The 21,278-nt window shown below is 33.5% G+C and overlaps 1 protein-coding gene across 2 annotated transcripts in view; it reads left to right on the top strand.

Moving 5' to 3' along the window:
- Positions 1-21,278, top strand: part of LOC135128443 (DNA-binding protein D-ETS-3) — a 157,936-nt gene that overhangs the window by 93,688 nt on the left and 42,970 nt on the right. For both annotated transcript variants that reach the window (XM_064055353.1, XM_064055352.1), the window contains exon 6: positions 1,950-2,021. In XM_064055353.1, the coding sequence (XP_063911423.1) occupies positions 1,950-2,021 (72 nt within the window). The remainder of the gene's footprint in view (positions 1-1,949; positions 2,022-21,278) is intronic.

Here is a 21,278-nt window from a genome sequence, read left to right as displayed (position 1 = left end):
GATAGCCTTAAATAAAAAAAAATAGAGCATTCGGATATGCAGTTTTCTATATTACAATATTTTTACAGAACTTTCATTTTTTTTGCGAAAATGTAGATGCTTTGGGCCAAAAATCATGGCGGCATCATGAACTACAGTTATAGGAGTATTTTGTTTTATAACATTTACATAACATTTACTACGCAAAATTGGTGACCTCATCAAATAACTGATGGGAATGATCAGATAAGTTTTGTTTAATGTTTTGTCATGCACGATATTCCTAAAATTTCGCAATTGTTAATTCAGACGACAACAAATGACAGGTAGACGGAAACGGGAGACTTATTTTTTCATACTCTAAGGGTCATGAAACGTTGAAAAAACATGCAAGTAGACATTCGCCAGATGCACTTTATTACAATACATACTTTCTTAGCGTACACTCTGGAAGTAAAAGAACAAAACGACGTTGAATTTAAGGATAAACATACATATATTAATTTTTTTGAGGTGACATCAAATTTTTGGTACGGATGAAGAGAAAAGCATAGATGTAGATGATTTTAAAACTTACATTTAAAACTTTACCGGATCAATTTATTAGTTTCGGAAAATTATATGACTACAAAATCCTCAACAAATACGCAACAAACATTTTCGTGTTTTATAAACTGTGAAATGAAAAAGCACGAAATTAGGCATTCGTCACAATGACGCAATAACAATAAAAATGAGCTTAATTCACAATACATTTAATTAGAATTCTCATTTCTACAAATTTTGTACAAAACAAGAGCGTGTGTGCTACTAAGATGACACTCGTTCATTATGGCAGCCAAGAATCTTAATTTTTATTGTTTCAAGTGATTAAGACGAGTCGTTATCCGGTTGACCGAAATTTGGAACAGAAGTGTCAAAGGATCGTTCGGAACGACAAAAGCTAATAGCAATAGATTTAAAAGGAAAATAAGAGAAGTCATTGAAGCGTGCTGGAGATAGGACAGGGAATCGGAAAAGGACATTCGCTCCGGGAGTCCGGGAAGGAAGGACTCTTTCCTGTTCCGGGAACCCAATCAGACTTCAGAAGAATAATTGATAACAACTGCATACCTCCGCGGCGTGTTCCGTCATATCGTTTAGTTCTTACGCGTTGGGTCCTGTCACACATGCGACCAAACCGGTCGATGCATGAAAGGATGAGATAACACTAGAATTCCATTAAACGAAGCATCGATTTCTCGCTTTCATTTGCAATCGTTGAATGAAAGTGTCAATCATAACATTAAGATAATTTTAACTCGGTATTATGCCATGCGCTCCCCCCTTATCAATACAGGCGGCTTTTTAACGTGACGCGTTTCCTCCAGTACTTTATCCTTCCAGCGATACACAATACAAAATAATAAAACTAACGATATTTCAGAGATTTACATGGAGCCCTGCCATTTTCAAAGTTTACCGTGTTTTCGCACGCAATCCAATTGTTTTCATCCACACAAATTTGGCAGGATGTGACTGTAGCTCCGACGATCAAAGGCACAACCACCCCAGGCACATCTGATTTCCCTTTGATGTCTTCATTGTCACTTTGTACTTGTTGACGTTTTTTCCTATCAAGTAACATTGTTTGGCTTAAATTTGCCAGTTTTCCAACGTAATTCTTGCTGTCTCTGCAAACGGGAATAATCTCGCAGTGAGCATAAATTTACTCCTGCTACTGCTTGCTCCATACGGTATTGTGGAAATATTTGTATTCGAGAAACTACAGTAGGTTAAAATAAGCCGAGGGTAAGAGAGTGGCTGCTGCCACCCTGCGGAAAGGATTCTCTTGTCGGTTTCCACGCGAATGGCCTCCAAACACGGTTGAAGTGAGCCGTGGAAACAAAAGCTAGTCGAGCGTGTATAGGATTTCAGTGCTGTTTCAGAATACGCACATCATGTTAAGATAACTATCTGCTTTGTTTCAGGTTATGGTTCCAACACGTTAACTGGTATGACTAAAGCGTCATTAGATCCTCATGGACATCTTAGGCAACCCGGTAAGACTTAATTACAATCAGTTATTTTACAACCATGACTATAGCAACAAATTTGATATAGTGCCAAGATAGTGTTAAGTTCAAATACAATAAAATCAATTAAAGAAATAGATAAAGCGGGTCCTAGTATTAGTAGAAATAACTATGTCAAGTGAGAGAATTAGATAAATGATACAAAAATCCGTGTACCGAAATCTAGTTCCATGCCTAGTGACAGAGAATATGAGGTTATATCGTTATAGGTCTCTTTCTTGTCTTCCTAAGGATGTACTTTTTATTTCAATCATTACTTGACTCCGTTTTTTCAACATAATAGTTCATATTGTATTTCTCTGTATGTTAAAAACGTTCTCCTTCTTTTTTCTACTGATACTTTTTGCAACAGATTTTGTGTGTTGTGAAATATTAACGTTTTAGCGTCTAAAAGGCCTATTAGAATCTTCTAAGTGCGGCAACTTGACAATTCGCGTATTTGGGGAATTCACTGTAACTAAATAGTTAACTTTAATAAAGTAGGTATTACACTTTGCAGTAGGTCTTGGATAAACAAGGCGTCATAGCTTCCCCACTTCTCCCCTTCTCCCCCTTTTTCCTGATAAGACATTTGTCAAAAATTTCAGATTAAAAAAAAAGCTTAAATAAAAGTGAGTACATTGGTCAAGAAAGTTATAAAATTAATTTCACTATTGAACAAAAATTAGAATCTTATTTTCAAAACGGAATAAAGCAAGAATTATGGCAGCAATAGAAGAACAGCCGTCCACTTCGTTAAGACCAGAAAGTTGGTGTTAATTATTCCAGTGGTTAAAGAATTTTGAAGAAAACTTTGCAAATGTTTTAAAGTCTGTAACGCAAGAATTAAAATCCCTAGACTATCTTAAACTGTAACAGTAACAGTGTAAGGCCTGTGCCGCGCGGGCGAAAATTCCAAGGGGGTGCGTTTAATTTAAAATATATTTGTGACAGATAACTAACGGGAAAACATGTATTCTCAATGTTTCAGTACATGCGTAACTTCGACTGTTTATGTTTATACTTTGAATGAATTCGACAAGCATCTGCGTTAAAGAAAACGAAATTTGATTTTGACTTCTCAAATTAGAGGAAAATACTAATTTAATTAATCGAGCTACAATGGAGCAAGACGGACCGAATATAATTTTGGGCGAGCTATTATGAAGATTTTATTATTATTAAATATACACGGCCGTTTAATTAGTATATTCTTACATTTTCAAAACAATGAGGTGAACTTTTCTTGATTTGAACAAAAAAAAAAGATGTGCCACCCGTCAGCTTAAATCCCAGGACTTTGGAGCTACGAGACGAGTGCGCTACCAATGAGCCACGCTAGTTGTTATACTGCTTCGTACTATATGTTTAAAGCAAAATGTAGATTAAACAATAAACAAATCTAATAGTAATAAACAAAATCAAGGTAGCTTCGTGAACTACAAATACAGAAGTATATTATTTCATACAATTAGGATAATGTTTATTACGCAATATAATGAACCAAATTTTGGTTAGCGTTTTACCATCTACATAACTCTTATTATTATTATTATTATAACTTAAGTGGGATTTATAAACTTGCTGTTGACGTTGAAGTTCCCGTTGCAGTTGCTGTTCCCGCTGACATTGCTTTTAGAGGTCAAAATTGTCATTTATAAAGGGTCCGTTAAGTTGGCACCACCAAGTTAATGAATTTTACTCAAAAGCTAGCACCTCGTTGTTCTAACCTAGCACCAGCTAGCACCACCAATCAAAAAGCTAGCACCACCTAATTATTGAAATAAAAGCCTTTTACTTTCGGGGGGGGGGGCAAGTTAACGCTAGCCCCCCGACATTATTTAATTCTCATGAAAAGTTGGTCCGAGGTAGTTTAGACCTAGCACCAGCTAGCACCACTAGTTTCATAGCTAGCACCACTCTGCAAGTATTAAAAAAAAATTAAAAACCAAAAAAAAGTAGCCCCCACTTTTTTTTCTTTAATGGTAAAAATCAGTAGGTTAATAGTCTAGAGCTAGCACTCGCTGGATCCATTAAAAAAAAGTGTGTTTTTATTCAATAAAGCCATGTAATAAAGGGTTATTTTCGGGGGGGGCTAAGTTAACGCTAGCCCCGCAATATAATTTAAAGACAATGAAAAGCTAGCACCTAATAGTTTAGAGCTAGCACCAACTAGCACCATTAATCTTATAGCTAGCACCATTAAACAAACTAAATAAAATAATTGAAAAACCCTGAAAAAATAACTCGCATCTATAATTCCCAATCGTGGCGGGAAATAAACTATCTTTGAAAATTAATACATTACAATCATCCATTTCTACTTATAAAAAGTCATGTTTTCTGCATTGAACAGAACTTAATATCTACATTATCTACATATTTAATTAAATTATATCACTTGTGTTCAAATCGTTCTTCATTTATTTCAACACACTAAAAATTAGGCCATGATAAATGCGATCATTTAATTTTTTTCCACAGTCATACATACATTTGACTGACATTACGTAAATAACAAATTTGAAATAACAAGCGAGACTATAAAATTTGAGTCATTTGTAATTTATAAATCCGAGGTTAATGACGAAAACCTTTGTAAACGCTAAATTCCTAAAAATATTTTTAAAATAATTTAAAATCCTAGAAACTTACCAGACAATGTGTCTAGAAGTCAAGTACAAATTATGAAGTTTTACTATCCGTAATAATAATCCGTATTTTGGGGCAAGCGTCTATTCTTTAGTTTCGCGCTTAGTAATACTTCAGGTATACGGACAAAATAGCATTTGTGAACAGTTTGGAGGGCCGTGTAGATCCCTACTACACTTATACAATGAATATTTGTTTGAATAACATGCTTTAGAGGCAGCTTATTTTCAAGTTAATGCAAATTCATTACTTATTACTAACAAACACATTATTCATTTTAATAAGAACTAATTTAGTTTTTTGTATCGATAGTGGTTTATTGGAGTTAACACTTTAACCATAGTTCCTTTATAACAAATTTTATTACAAATTTGTAATAAAGAAGCTCTAACTTTGTTGTTGCGACGGTAATATTCTTATAAGATCGTAAAATTAGCATCATATTGTCCTGTAGTAATCTTGTAGTGCAAACTGTCGTCGTCAAAACGGACTCTTCTTAATCAGGGAAACTGTAATTCTTCCATTAGTTCTACTCCGTGCCGATATACACGGTGAGTCACTAAACGGGTGCTCCTCGATATCTCAAATAACTGTACAACCTTAGTGTTTGATTTTTTTCCAATCACTAATAATAATAATAATATAATTAATGAGATAGTGAGGACCGCGCGTTTAGTGATTCGGAATTGGAAAATGGTACAGCCAACGAGCTGTGAATTTAAAAACCGGCTTTTTTTTCTAGTAGTGATAACTATGGATGGTTCTAATTAACATTAAAGTTCGTATTAGTTTTCAGAAAGGGATTGTGAAGACACGCTTCTTTCAGAGCGTAGTCAGTCATTGATTACTACAAAAATTTTACTACGAAAATTTTAGACATGTTTTAAATTTCTTATTGTCGAAATACATTTATACATATTAAGAAAAAAAGGCAAAATGTAGGCCCGTAGAATTTTTCATTCGTTGTCAGATCGAGAGGCGGGGCTTAATTACAAGATCCATATTTGTCTACAAGAATTTACCTTTTTAAACATGTTTTAATTTTGACAAGACTACGTATGTTAAGAAAAAAGGCTAAACATAAGTCCCGCCTACTATCTCAATTGTGATGATTTTTTTTTAATCGTCAACAGCCAAAGGAGCGAGATTTAATTGCAAAATCCTTATTGTCTCTCTACAAGAAATTACCATGTAAGACATGTTTTTGAGTATCGTGTTATTCAAAAAATACTATAAATATTATGACAAAATTAAAGCCAAAGTTTAAGCCCCACCCATTTTTTTGTGTTTTGAAATATTAACGTTTTAGCGTCTAAAAGGCCTATTAGAATCTTCTAAGAGCGACAACTTGACAATTCGCGTATTTGGGGAATTATTCACTATAACTAAATAGTTAACTTATTAAAGTTATCCCCTGATCTAAATTGTAATGAAGTTTTCATTCATTGGCAAACGTAGGGGCGGAGCCTAATTGCAAAATCCATATTTCCTTACAAAAATTTACCATTTTAAACGTGTTTTAAGCTTCTAACAATAAAAAAAAATCATCACAATTGAGATGGGGCGGGTGGGCAGGGTTTATATTTTGCATTTTTTTCTTTTTAAACATAGTGTTCTTTGAACGACACGATACTCAAAAACATGTTTTTAATTTCTCGTAAAGAAATAAGCATTTTGCAGTTAAGCTCCGCCCCCTTGGTTCTCGGCGAATAAAAAAAATCATCACAATTCAGGTAGGGCGGGCGGGCGGGTTTAGAATTTGTCTTTTTGTTTTAATGTGTGTAGACTTATTTTCACAACAAGAAATTTAAAACATGTTTAAAATGGAAAATTTGTAAAAGGAAATATCGATTTCGCAATTAGGCTCTACCCCATAATTGCAAAATGGATATTTCTTTGTAAAAATGTACTATTTTAGCCATGTTTTAAGTTTCTTGTTGTGAACAGATAGCTATGTATATTAAGAAAAAATTGAAGCCAAAGATTAAGCCCCACCCGTATCCATCCCTAGCTCAATTGTCAACGGCAACGTCAGCGGCGAACAGCAACGTCAACGGCAAGTTTATAAATCGACCTTTAGAGCTGAGGCATTAAAGTACCTATTAAGCTCATGACTCATATGCTACAGAAAGAATTCATTATTAGTTAGAACAAATCATATACCAGTTAACGTACTCTATAAAGAAGAAATCTTGAACTTGAAGGAAGTGGCCGTTTACTGATTCAATTGTGTTAGCAGGCAGAGCTTTGAGGACCCGATTGCTACGGAAGTCTTCACGTATTCTAGTTTTATACTGCTCGTGACGTAACTTAAACTGATGACCCTTTAAAAATTCTTCATGATTAATATTAAATAAATTTTTTGAAAATCTAGGTAAGATCGTTTGTTAAGCGTCTTTCCGAAAGAGAACAAAGGTTTAAAATTCCGACAATCTATGGGAATAGGATGTATGAGAAATACTTTTAACCATTTTCGTTGCTCGTCGCTCAAGAAGTTCGATATCTTTCATTAAGAATGGGCATCAAAACAACAACCGGATATTCTAATAGTGGTGTGATGTAAGTTTTATATTACACAAGAAATGATTCCTTTGACAGATTTCAAAAGGCTTTGGAAAGACGGTATATTACAGTATCAGTGTATAATGACTCCGAGGTCAACATATTTTTCAACAGGTTTAATGAGATCATTACCGATCTGATAAGCTAAACATGGATTATTGGACCTCAGATGTAGAACTGCACACTTGTTTCTGTTGATAGGAATCAACCAAATTTTGCACCAATCTAGTAACGCTGACTAAGATCATTAGCCATTTTAAGGTTGTCCGTAAATAAAGAATCGTCAGAGTTTAATAAGTAACTTAGGTTAGATATGTATAGGACAAATAAGATAGGACCCAGAACGGAACCCTGTGGTATGGTCGTTTTGACAGGAAAGGTGTTGGAAAAGAAGTCACCAACTTTGAAATAAAATGAACGATCGGAGAGAAAGGCTGAAAGCCATTTTAATAGACATCTCTGATCCCCATTTTACTAATTTTGAATAACAATCAAATGCTTTCTGAAAATCGATGTCAACATTCGATGACCATTTGTCTAAACATAAAAGGAGACAGGGTGATCTTGTCAGGACCAGGTGAACTATGTTCTTTAAGACTGAGCAATTCTTTACACACTAAGTATTTCTTCATTCATTTCAACACTTTTTAAGAAAGTATTTATAGAAAAATTTGTTGAAACAGTGTTGGGAAAGATATGGAGATCTCATTACTGTAGGAGTCTTCAAAAAATTGTGCGAGAACTTCCCCAGACTTAGAATTAGATAAACAAAAATAGCCATTATTGTTTTTCACTAGCGGAACAGAAATCTTAGTGCACAATTTCCGTTTAGTATATTTAGTTTAATACGAAAACTCTATTTACTATACTTTACTATAGAGTTTTCGTACCTTGTTCTGGGTTTGTTTAAGTTTTTACTTAGCACATTTGAAAATTCGAGGTGTGTCTTAAAGTCGTCAAATTTATTTGAAAGTTTGTATTTGCGCCATAATTTTCTTTTATATTTGATTTTGCAAAAAAGCTTGCTTGTGGTCCACGGTTTAGCGTTTTTTGTTCATTTGAACTTGACTTTGGTGATAGTGTCGATCAATCTTTGTACTGAACTAGTAAATATATTTCATAAAGTGTGTACATCAGAAATGGGGTAGCGTTCATCCTAATTAAGGCTGTCCAGAGTAGAAAATATTTGGGCATAGTCGGTTATTCTAATAGATTCTAAACTATTTCTGTGTAAGGAAATTGAAGCAATTTGACTCTTGGTCTACATAACTGCATGATCTGCTGTATACGTACACAATTTGTCAACAATCGGTCCAATAGTTTCAAAGATAATTTGTCTAATAAAAATTCACAGAAAGCAAACATACGAAGGATATTTCGTAGGCGTTTAATACTCATATTTTTCGAAGTAACCATCATTTTAGAATGATATAGGCAGTTGATTTTAGCATAATTCTTTCACAACTTTCAACAAGATGATGAAAGTGCAACAATCACACACCATCAAAAATATATTGACGAACCCTTGACTTCAGTTGATTTATCGCATTTCAGTTTCCCAGATCTGTTTCCTTTGGAATTTTGTCTATTCGGTCATATTAAAAATACCGTGTTCAAGAATTACATAAATGACATTAATGAACTAACCGTAAAATCGTCTTACTGAAGTTTGTCAGGTAATAGCACCTCAATGTTTAAATAATATTTTTGAAAACTGAAATAAAAAAGAACTGAACTTGCTTTGACTGTGGTGGATGACATTTTGAACAATTTTTGTAAATTAAAAAAAATGTTCTGAATATTTTTCCAAAATTAAACTGTATTTCCAATTTTTAGGAAATCAGTAATATTTAACAGCAACCGGTTATCCTTTTAAAATGCTCTTCCATTAAAGTTCATCTGAATCACCGGGTATAGGTATATACAGTACAGTATACAAAATTCTACATTCAATGCATTTTATGTGAAAGATGTTGCTACTATTTTGCCAAACTAATCAAAAACATCCAATATTGATTAATTAAAAATCACGATTTCTCTTTAATTTTCATATTTTCTTAAGTTACGATTTTTGTTACTTCTCGTGCACATTTCAAAAACTATTTTATAATTAATTCCCACAATTAAATATTTTCTATTTAATTCTGGTTTAGCTTCCAAATCCGAGCTAAGCCTGCACAACGTCCTAAGTATTCGCGAAGTGGGTTTGGAACAAGAGAGATTCGCTAGGTAGTAGTGTCAGGTCACGAATGAATAACTTATGTTATGTATTGAGCTCCTTGTTAGGATGCACTTTAATTCATTATAGGTGGTTATTTACAACATGGAGGATTGCAAGTATTGTGTGTAGATAAACTACATTTAGTGATTTTTAGCTAAAAACTTCATAATTATGGTAACACAAAAAACAAGCTTTTGAGTCTCTGGTTATGACATCCCCAACGAGAGTAAAAGGAATTGAGGCTTTGAACAGTATGATGTTTTGACAGCTCTATAGCTGGGCAGCAGATACAAATTTTTATTGTGTTTATATAGTATTTATTGACATTTTAGGGGTCTAATCAGTACATAAGGCGAAAATTGCATTTCGTTCTGCAATAATCTTCACCCAAGGCTAATTCATAAAGATTATTCGAACATTACCATCAACTGTATCTCATTGACTTGAATATCTGTTTCCAAATGTGTTTACTGGAAGCCCCAATAAACTGCGTAAGATTATGATAATGATGTTTTAGGACATTTGTCCGAAAGGATAAAAAGTTTTGCGAATCCGACGTCGTGAACCATTGTAATCCTAAAATATTTTTATGTTTCCTTTTAGGTAAGCAATTGAAGAGGAGGTCAAGGATGTAAATTATCTTTACTATAGTCCTAAGCAGTTTATTGATGGCTTCCAATAAACCGAAAAGCAACGTTCACTACTTGACAGGCTGCATTTTAAATTTCAAATTTGCTTCGCCCTAAAATTGAACTAGAGCTTTTTTTCAGAAAATTATGTTAAAATTTAAAACTTATATCCAAGTAATATCTATATTCAGTTCTATGAGGTTCATGTCACGCAGGTGCCTCATCTGAACTAATAGTTTTCAATGAAGTTTAAACTGTCTAGTAAGACGGTTACAAATTATATAATTTTAAGATCCTAAAATGAGTTTTTAAAGTTTTACTGGATATTTTGTTGATCTTGGGAATATACGATTTAACAGTTAACATAACAAGTATCTCTTGGCCGTCATAAGAAACACAGCGTACAAAACTAACAGGAAAGTGTTTTTCGGGCAGTCATATAAAAAATAGAGATGTACCGACTACAGTCGGCCGACTAGTCGGCTTTGTCAAAACCGGTTAAAATTAGTTTAATCGACCGAAAATTGGTGTCAAAGTGTAGATAATCTTCCGCTAGTTACGATTCTGAAATCGCCGTCACGATATATGGTCCAATAAACACGCAAAGCGAATTCAAAATTTCCAAAAATTTTCCAAAAAAGTGGTTAAAATTGGTTAAGTATTGTATAAACTGCCCTAAATTGTGTTCTTCTTTATTTTTGTACTGAGTTGCTACAAAAAATTAAATGTTAAAATTATCCAAAAAAATTTAACACATTTTTTGGAAAAAAAAGAAACTTCAGTTATTCCTTTTATTAAAATAAAACAAGTTTTTAAGGTAGTCAGAGAAATAGAAAAAAAAACCCACTGTCTGTTGCATTTATAAACAGTCGGCCGACTGTAGTCGGTACATCTCTAATAAAAAGGCTTTTTCTGTCTGTAGTGTTATAAACTGTTATATTATATAGCCTATACAATTAAAAATACAGACATTTAATTTCTGACACCAACAGCTAAGTGAAAATGGTTTTCATCTTTAGCAATAAAAGTTGGTTTAAAGTTCTTCAGATAGAACTTTCTTCGCCCGTGAAGTCCAGTTTCTTAAATAAAACATAAAGGCCCTGCAAATGTTATTTTTGGCAAAATGCCATATTATATTAAAAAATTGGTCTAAAGAGTTTACACAGTACTTCCCTCGCTGTCGGAAACTTGACGACTGCATGCCTATTGTGTTTTTTTTTCTCATTACATTTTTGTAGTGGGAATTTAAAAAAAAATTGTGATGACGTCATCAACATTTTTGCAAGGACACGTATATCAGTTGGGATAGATGTAGTGTAATACTAAGAATAAAATTATTGTATTCCCAAATTTTCGGGAAAATGAATTGGGGCGTTTTGAATATTTATTTGTTATAATCAATAAAATAACGAAACAATTTACTCACGTATACGGCGCCGGTGTGTAATATCTAGAGAGCGGATACCTGTCGGGCTAGGCAAGGCCAAACTCGGTACGGCTCGTACGGGATGCGAATTCATTGCGGTTGCGGACTGCACTTCGTTTATTTGAGATTAGAATAACGCTATTTCGTTGCACTCTGCTGTTAATTCCCGTTCTCATTTACTTAGCCGTTTGATTAATAAATCGTTAATTATATTTATGGAATTAGTACTGATTAAATTCAGTGATTATCTATCACCCGCTACTGAGTCCCGGCGATCCAGCGCGTCCCCACCTATAATCGTGACGTAGCCCGACAAAAATCCGCTGTCTAGTAATATGAAAGGCAACTGAAAATCGTTTATGTATAAACATTCTTAATTTAAGATGACAAGCGTAACAGCATACGTGAGAGTCAAACAGAGAAACTGTAAACAAAACGACCATCGGTTTTATTGCTTCGACTTCCGCTTATTATATAAAACATTGGGTTTTATTTTAATTCTTGACGGTGAAATTCACAATCGGTTGATTATAAACATGTCTATTTCACATTCGCGGAACCAAGTGAGCGCATAAAACAAATGCAGGTCTGTAATGTTAAAGTCGATGTAAATAAGCGTGCTACCCTTATGTTTCAACCGAGTTTTTCCTTTAACAAATTTTGTGTCTACCAAATTGGGTTGGTTGGGGTGTAATACTAATAATAAGTGTTGCCTTTAATTTAATCAATAAAATAAATTGACTTCATTAATTTTTTTGAACCACCTCTTAAGAAAATCTAAAAAATATAAATGGAATGATAAATCACAAGTACAAACTCATCATATTTTGTACATTTTAGATACGATTTATTCGGCACACTTTTGAGCTGACGTCATCAGTTTTTTGTAGAAGATAATTAAATATATTTTGACTAAAAATTTATTATTTTATAACCTTAAAACATCTGCAAGATTTCAAAGCATTCGGTTTTGTAGTTCCTGATTAAATCAATAAAATAAATTTACGCATTCATTAATTTTTTTGAGTCACCCTGTATATGCAAATCGAAAAAATTTGAATGGAATGATAAATCACAAGAAGAGACTCACCATATTTTGTACATTTTAGATAGGATTTATTCAGCAAAATTTTGTGGTGACGTCATAAATTTTTTAGGGAGGACGACCAAATACATTTTGATCAAAAATTTACCATGCTTATGATAATTTTAAAATATCTTCAAGATTTCGAAGCATTCGGTTTTGTAGTTCCTGAGTAAATCAGTAAAATAAATTTACGCTTTCATTTATTTTCTTGAATCACCCTGTATATGCAAATCCAAAAAATATGAATGGAGTGATAGATCACAAGTACAGACTGATCATATTTTGTACATTTTAGATATGATTTATTCGGCAAATTTTCGAGCTGACGTCATCAAGTTTTTGGAGGGGATAAGCAAATATATTTTGACTAAACATTTATTATACTCTTTATAACCTTAAAACATCTGCAAGATGTCAGAGCATTCCGTTTTGTAGTTCCTGATTAAATCAATAAAATATATTTACGCATTCATTAATTTTTTTGAGTCACTCTGTATATGCAAATCCAAAAAATATGAATGGAGTGATAAATGACAAGTACAGACTCATCATATTTTGTACATTTTAGATATGATTTATTCGGCAAACTTTCGAGCTGACGTCATCAAGTTTTTGGAGGGGATAAGCAAATATATTTTGAGTAAACATTTATTATGCTCTTTATGACCTTAAAACATCTGCAAGATTTCAGAGCATTCGGTTTTGTAGTTCCTGATTAAATCAATAAAATATATTTACGCATTCATTAATTTTTTTGAGTCACCCTGTATATGCAAATCCAAAAAATATGAATGGAGTGATAAATTACAAGTACAGACTCATCATATTTTTACAGTTTAGATAGGATTTATTCGGCAAACTTTCGGCTGACGTCATCAATTTTTTGGAGGGGATAAGCAAATATATTTTGACTAAACATTTATTATGCTCTTTATAACCTTAAAATATCTGCAAGATTTCAAAGCATTCGGTTTTGTAGTTTCTGAGTAAATCAGTAAAATAAATTTACGCATTCATTAATTTTTTTGAGTCACCCTGTATATGCCAATCCAAAAAATATGAATGGAGTGATAGATCACAAGTACAGACTCATCATATTTTGTACATTTTAGATATGATTTATTCCACAAACTTTTGAGCTGACGTCATCAAGTTTTTGGAGGGGATAAGCAAATATTTTTTGACTAAAGATTTATGATGCTCTTTATAGCCTTAAAACATCTGCAACATTTCAAGGCATTCTGGTTAGCAGATTAAAAATTAAATTTCAAAATGTTGTTTTATAATTTTGATTTTTTTTCCAAAAATCTGGACGTTTCGGGTGAAAAGTCGATTCAGAGTTGTAAACTACATGTGTAGGACTATGTTATTTTATACAATTGAAAACCCATTTACTATGTACAATTTTGAAGTGACGTCATCGCATTAGTGGTGGGGATGATAGGCAAATTTTGGTTAGCGTTTTACCATCTACATGATATTCTTAATATAAGTACAAAATTTCACAACAATCGGTCGAGTACTTTCGGAGATTATCTGTCTAATAAAAATCTGGGACGGCAGACGGACAGACGGACAGACGGACAGACGGACAGACGGACAGACGGACAGACGGACGGACAGACGGACAGACGGACAGACGGACAGACGGACAGACGGACAGACGGACAGACGGACGGACAGACGGACAGACGGACAGACGGACAGACAGACGGAAATGGGAGACCTATTTTTTCGTCTTCTAGGGGTCATGAAAGATCGAGAAAACGTAAAAGTAGAGAGTCGGCCGACGGACTCGATTACAATACTTCCTTTGCTTACGCTCGGGAAGTAAAAATTGTATTGTGCGCCCAAAATTTTGATTGAATCTATAAAATTAATAGATTTATTCATTGATTTTTTCAAACATTCTGTATAAACTGTTCTAAAAAAACAATAACATATGACTAAAGCGTAGATAACTTTGCATCTGGAAGCTCATATTTCAACATACGTTATTTAATACATGTTTACTGTAACATCATTAACTTTCTAGATGAAATTCTAAATACTGATTTTTTTTCAAAAATTTATTAGACTTTATGCTTAAGTTTCATTCATAAAATAAATCCAACATTTGCTAACAATCAATTTGAAAATTATCTGTCCAACAAAATGTCAACCAGACGATAGACAAACGGAAACGGGAGACCTACTGTATTATTTTCTAGGAGGTTTGAAACGTCGGGAAAATATGAAATTGATCATTTGCCAATAATTGGGATTACAATACGTCTCTAGCTCGTGCTTAGGAAATAAAAAGAAAGACCTTTATCTCCATATTGATATTAAAAATATTGTTAATTTACTTAAATATACTCAATTAGCAAGTGTTAAAAATCAGTTCTAAATACTATCCCCAAAAATAAGGTAGTTAAAAAACACTTATAAAAAAAAAAACTTTGCACTACGTTAATTTTAAAGTCGATTTCTTTTTATTTAAATGAACAATAAGAAATAATTTATGGGTATTGTCTATAAGCGCATTCATAAACAAGTATTATTAAATAAAAACCAGAGTTAGGAGTCACCAAATTAATTGCCCCAAGTTAATGTAAAATTTTATTACCCCATTTTATTGGCAAGAAGACGAGCATCGCAAATCGATACCGAAATGCAATAATGGGGCACCTCGGCGATCAAATGGAAAGTTGATTGCAGTTCTGTGTTCTGCAATAATGACCAGTAACAAACACAAGGGAGCAATGTTTGGGGTAATGTGACAATCATTGAATCAGCACAGAGACATAATCAGGTAATTATTGAATCTGGCTTTGATCGGCAACTTATTGGACACTAGGGACCTCGCTCCCCAACAATGCTTAAGGCTGTATTCATCAGGGAGTTAGTCGCGACATAACACAATACATCGTATAAATTCATTCTAATTAATTCCCGAAGAAAAAAATACGGACTCAACAAAAGTCTTTTTGCTGACTGCGTATAGACACTAATTTATAATTCAACAAAATATAAATAAAATCATGGAATCAAACAGACTATAGTTAATAACACCAAGCCTAACAACTGCGCAGCAGTATAATGGCTATGATGATACCAAAAATTGTATATTCAAGACTGTCTAAAAATATAGCTTCCTTAACCGGATCCGTAGCCTCGGCGATAAAACACCAGCGCCGGAAAATCTATAATTTTTACCTAATTTGGACAACGAGCTGTTCATGTTCATGTCTGGTAAAAGTTGGATTTTATTTAACCCAGCACGAGAGATCTGCTCTAAGGTCAGTTTTGTAAGTCGAGGGAGCAGTTTCGCAAATCAATGTTAAATTCCTGTTGTTGACACAGTAAAGTCGTGCATTACGACAAGTAGTCCTATACAAACACTGCAGGATGTGCGAGCAAATAAAGAAGCCAATTCGGTTCAGTCATATGTGAGGATTTCAGTGTATTTATCGACTAAAAGAGGTTTTCCGTTGGGGTAGTGGGCTAGTAGCACGTCATAAGATTGAACTGATTTTCAGTTCTTAATGTGCTTTATTAAATTGATCACTTTTGTCTATTCGTTTAAATGGTGAGTCTCAAGTAGTAGAAGTTAACTCTTAATCAAGAGGATGCCAAGAGCGAATAGTTCGTGTTGAGAACATCGGCAGCGCTTCAACAAACTCAAACTAATTCTTGAGTGCCACTCTTGAAGACGTTCGTTTTAATTTGATTTGGAAGCGAAGTAACAAAGAAAGAGTTGAATTAACCTCACTTTGTAAAATTCTTGGATGCTTAATAAAATTTACTTTGCTGTTCGCAATTTTCGGAACGGTTTTTTGCTTCTTCCAAAAAATCGATGTGAATTTTACAAAAAATCTTTTAAAAAGATGTTCTTACGCTTTGTAGTTCACATTAGTTAAAGTAAATATTTTAAGTAGAACTGAAGAAATTGAAAAACCTCTGACACAAACAAAGTGAACACTTATAAAGTGTGAAATTTGTTAAGACTCGCTGCGACGGTCGACGCGCACAAGTCGAGCTGGTTCATTACACCAACTATTTTATAGATGAACTAACGATCTTAAAATAGCTGAAGTAAACCAGCATTGAAATTGGTTAATGAATTTGATTTTGCGGAATTTTACTTGCTCGTGATAACCTGTTGGAGTAATAACAATATAGAAGATATTAATCACGGTGTAACAGAAAAAAAGAAGGTTAATATTCATAAAAAAGGACACTTGGGGCCCCCGAGAAGGTTTTACATTTTTTAAAAAGACAGTTGGGAACTCTAAGAAGGTTTCACATTCTTAAAAAAAAACATTTGGGGCCCCCGAGAAGGTTTTACACTTTCGAAGAAGACAGTTTTGGCCCCGAGAAGGTTTCGCATTAAAAAATAAAATACATTTGAGGCCCCTGAGAAGGTTTTACATTTTTAAAACAGATGGTTGGTAACCCCGAGAAGGTTTCATTAAAAAAAATACGTCTGAGACCCCCGAGAAGGGTTTACATAAAAAAAAATGGGACCTCCGAGAAGGTTTTACATTTTCGAAGAAGACAATTTTGGTCCCCGAGAAGGTTTCGCATTAAAAAATAAAATACATTTGAAACCCGCGAGAAGATTCCATTAAAAAAAAATAGATTTGAGACCCCCGAGAAGGTTTCATATTACTAAAAAACAAGATTTGGGGCCCCCGAGAAGATTCCACATTAAAAAAATAAAATACATTTGAGGCCCACGAGAATGTTTTACATAAAAAAAACGGTTGAGAACCCCGAGAAGGTTTTACATTTTTACAAAAGACAGTTGGCCCCCGAGAAAGTTTTACATTTTCGAAGAAGACAGTGTGGGCTCCCGAGAAGGTTTTGCATAAAAACTTAAAATACGTTTGAGGCCCCGGAGAAGGTTTTACAATTTTAAAAAAGACGGTTGGGAACTCCGAGGTTTCACATTACTCAAAAAAAAAAAACCATTTGGGCGCCCGAGAAGATTTTGAATTTTCGTAGAAGACAATTTGGACCCCCGAGAAGATTTTACATTTTCGAAGAAGACAGTTTGGGTCCCGAGAAGGTTTTATATTTTTAAAAACGACATTGGTCGACTATTTTTCAATTAAAAAAAACATTTGGTGGCCGGAGAAGTTTTAACATTTTTAAAAAAGACAGTTGGAACCCCCGAGAAGGTTTCACATTAAAAAAAATTAGTCGAAAGCTGATTCGACAGAACTTCCATTGCACTTAAAGTACAGTGAACATACCCACATTTGCCGAAATAAGTCTTATCTAAGCAAGTACTAACCCCACCCACCCACCCTTTACTTTCTTGGAGGCTATGTTATTTGCCAAAATTAGTCTAATCTTACCAAGTACTAGCCCCGCCCACCCGCCTCCTGTTTTCTTGGAAGGTATGTCATTTGCCAAAATCTGTTTTATCTTAGCAAATTCTAGCCCCGCCCATCCTCCCTCTTCTCATTTTGGCAAATGACATACCCTCCAAGAAACTAAAGGGTTCTGACAAATGGTATTCCTGTTTGGAAAGAATTTGAAAATGTTTTGGACCTTCTGGTGTCTTTCCTTATAATAATTTAATTCAATTTCTTAGAGGATACATCATTTGCGAACATCGGTCTTATCTTAACAGGTACTAGCCCCACAGACAGAAAGTTATAAAACCGCTTTTTTTTCGTCGGGGGTTAAAACGCTAAGATGAAGATGTGAAATCTTCACGAGTTTCAGAATCGTAGCATCTACGATAAGATCGAAGATTAAAGACAGACTGCTTACAACAGTATTTGATAAAACACATTTTATGTGTCAGTTTTTCGAAGCCTACAGTTATTTTCATACTTTTTGGTTGGATTTTTTAAAATGGTATTTCTGGTTAAAAGTATCCTTCTTTATGAAGAGGTATCGATAAGCAGTTATTCTACCATAGAAAACGTTACTCAATTTCAAAACAAATTTTTATTTATTCATTCATTCAACATTTAACACTACACAACGCTCATGGAGTAGTTCTAAATTTTGTATTTTGTACTACAAACCATTTCTTAATAGGACTTACTACTGCTTTATTCAATGAAAATTTGTTCTCTTTTGTGATTTTTTTTCAAATTTTGGAAATAGATAATAACAATCTGGCGAAGCTAAATCGTGCAAACAGTTGAGTGGTCAATAAATTCAAAGTTAATTTTCTTAATTTTCTGCATCTCTGGAAACTTTTCCATCCATGAGGGCAAGCCGTCTACCTAAGTTTTTTATCGTCTTTTTTGGTTTCTGGATTTTAATGATGATCTATAGTCTATTATCTAAAAAATTACTTCGAAGTTGATCACAATTCAGACATTTAGGAATTCATAAGGTAGATATTTTTGTTATAATGCAGTTAATTTTAGGAACATCGTGTAGATGGTAAAACACTAACCCAATTTGCGTGACAATCCCCTCCAAGAATTTAATGATATCATCTTAAAATATTGCTTGGTAAATGCTAAGCATATAAAATTTATTAATCAACTTAATTAACTTTTGGGAAAAATTGTTAGAAAGATATTTCGTCCCTGAAATACACTCCAACGCTAAAAAATTAAAATAAAAAATTCGATATTACAATTTTTTTATAACTTCTGTAAACTAATAATGTTCTGCATATTTTAGCTGGAATGTATCGGACATCAATTTGCGTCGAAGGGGGAGCTAAAGTTTGATTATAGATTTTCTATGTTTACCTAAGATAACCTTAAAATGCTTGCGAAATTTCAAACCATTCAGTTTTGAAATTTCAAAATTAAATTCATTGTAAAATATGTTATACAATTTTGATTTTTTCTCCAAAAAACTATGTCTAGAATAGAAACTCAACACGGATTCATAAACCACAAGTATAGAAGTATGTTATTTGATAAACGGATAAATTTTGATTAACGATTTGCAGTGCTCTCGATAACCTGAACACGTTTGCAAGATTTCAGAGCATTCAGTTTGCAGCTTCAAAGTTAAATTGTAAAATGTTGTTCTACAATCTTGATTTTTCTTCTAAAAATCTGGATGTCTACGGCAAAAAAATCAACACGGATTTGTAAGCTACATGTATAAGAGTATGTTATTTTATAAAATTTAAATAACATTAGAACAAATTTGAGGTGACGTCATCACGTTTTTGATGGGGATGATTAGACAAAGGTTCGTGTCTGACCTTCTACATGATACTTACAACACACAGATAAAATTTAACAACAATCTGTCCTGTAGTTTCGGAAAAACTACAAAACCGACTGCTCTTAAATCTTGCAAAATATGGTAAATTGGGGAAAACGTTATATCTTTATCTCCTCCAAAAATCTCAAAAATTTTGCCAGAAAAATATTATCCAAAATGTGCAAAATTTTATGTACATAGTACAGTTTTTCAGTGTACCCATATTTTTTAGAATTGCAGAACTTATTAGAAAAAATAACAAATGAAGCAATTAATTTTAGTGATTACAGCAAACACGGCTAATCTTATTTTATAACATTTATATAATTTTACACGTATGTATAAAAGCCTGGTCAGAATTAATATTCCTGAGTTTACTGTTTACAGGAACCTTCCTCGATCGTTCGGTATACGATAACACTATACGTTTATTACCCCACAACATCAAAAACACAAAAATTAAGAGAGTTTAGTTAGATTTGTCTAGATAATGCCAACGTGGTTGGCGAAATGCGTAAACATTTTTTGTGCTGTTGGTATTATGGGCTAATAAACGTTATAGTGTTTACTGTTTTCGTGTAACACAGTTTCAGGCCTGTTAAAAAGGAATTTGCAACCTACAATAACTGGAAAATATTGTTACGTAATCTGATATAAATTTCGTGTTGCGGAATTTTAAAAATAATCTCTGCAAAAAGAGTAAAAACGGGGTAGCGATATTTAAAAAAATGGTCTTGATATGCTGCGAAAATGCCAGGACCAAGTTCAGATATTGTCGTAGACCTTAATTTATAGATTTTTTTAATACATTTGTTTTCCTAAAGGAATACAAAAATACGAATATACAAAATACATTACATTTTATGGACATTTATAAAAAAAGTTGCAAAAACTTGTCTTTGTATATCTACAAAACAATTCGGATCACGGCGGTTCCGCCAAATCGATATACCTCAGGCTCACATATTTTATATTATAAAACCTCCAGATCTACCTGTTAAACATTTTCTTTTCCATGCAGTCAGTGCTGTCATAAATTTTACAATTATTTTTTTGTCGCCTAACAAATTTAATAAAGAATTATGGACGCAATTTTCTCGAACAACCCCCATAAAGACTAGCAAGAAATTGATTTAATTTGTGTGGATCATGTTATATCGAGGTCAGATCTTGCATGACCAAAGTTGTGGTGGTGTGCATGCCGTCCTGGACTGTCTGACGCAGGCGACTTCTTGCTCGTTATCAGACAAATCTGACTATAAAAGAAGGGAGAATTGAACGTACGAAACTCTGGCCTAAGTCACGATTTTCGAGGTATTAGGAACACCGGTCCGTAATTATAGCCTTTTATGTTACTGCTAAAATAGTTAAATGTGAAAATATATCAAAACATGTTCAGGGGGCGTTTAAAATCCAATTTCTTAAAAACGGCTACCGCAATCAAATTTTATCACATCGGTTAGAAAGTATAAATGAACACCATTAGTGA

The sequence above is a fragment of the Zophobas morio genome, unplaced genomic scaffold (genome assembly GCF_036711695.1).
Source record: "Zophobas morio isolate AGI-343-1 ecotype UQ-CSIRO unplaced genomic scaffold, CSIRO_AGI_Zmor_V1 ptg000012l, whole genome shotgun sequence".
Taxonomy (NCBI): Eukaryota; Metazoa; Arthropoda; class Insecta; order Coleoptera; family Tenebrionidae; genus Zophobas; species Zophobas morio.
This window is presented reverse-complemented; position numbering and strand designations above follow the sequence as displayed.